Source organism: Neomonachus schauinslandi, chromosome 2, assembly GCF_002201575.2.
Source record: "Neomonachus schauinslandi chromosome 2, ASM220157v2, whole genome shotgun sequence".
Lineage (NCBI taxonomy): Eukaryota > Metazoa > Chordata > Mammalia > Carnivora > Phocidae > Neomonachus > Neomonachus schauinslandi.
Genome location: NC_058404.1, coordinates 29133244 through 29133568, shown reverse-complemented (window position 1 = coordinate 29133568; position 325 = coordinate 29133244). Strand labels below are relative to the sequence as shown.

Genomic DNA, 325 nt, shown 5'->3' with positions numbered 1-325 from the left:
GGCGGCGGCGGCGGCGAGCGGGCGGCGGGGCCGGGGCGCGGGGCCCGGGGGCCCGCACTCCCGGAGCGGCGCGGCGAGCGTCGCCATCTCATGGTGTGAGGTGCGTGCGGGCTCCTGGCTGTCGGTTCGGACTCTGCCTCGCTCTCTCGCGCTGCCTCCCTTTTCCTCTCCTCCTCCCCCCTACACCACTCCTCCTCCCCCCTACCCTCCTCCTTTTATTTATTTATTGGGGGGGCGGTGTAGGAGAGTTGTTTATGGGAGGAGGAGGAAGAGGAGGAAGAGGAGGAGGAGGGAGGGAAGAGGTGGGTGGAACCACGGAAAGGCG

The 325-nt window shown here is 68.6% G+C and overlaps 1 protein-coding gene across 1 annotated transcript in view; it reads right to left on the bottom strand.

Moving 5' to 3' along the window:
• NRG1 (neuregulin 1) overlaps nucleotides 1–92 on the bottom strand; it is a 1087745-nt gene extending 1087653 nt beyond the window's left edge. The window contains exon 1 of the mRNA XM_044911968.1: nucleotides 1–92. Coding sequence (XP_044767903.1) covers nucleotides 1–92 — 92 coding nt within the window.
• Nucleotides 93–325: the final 233 nt, after the last annotated feature.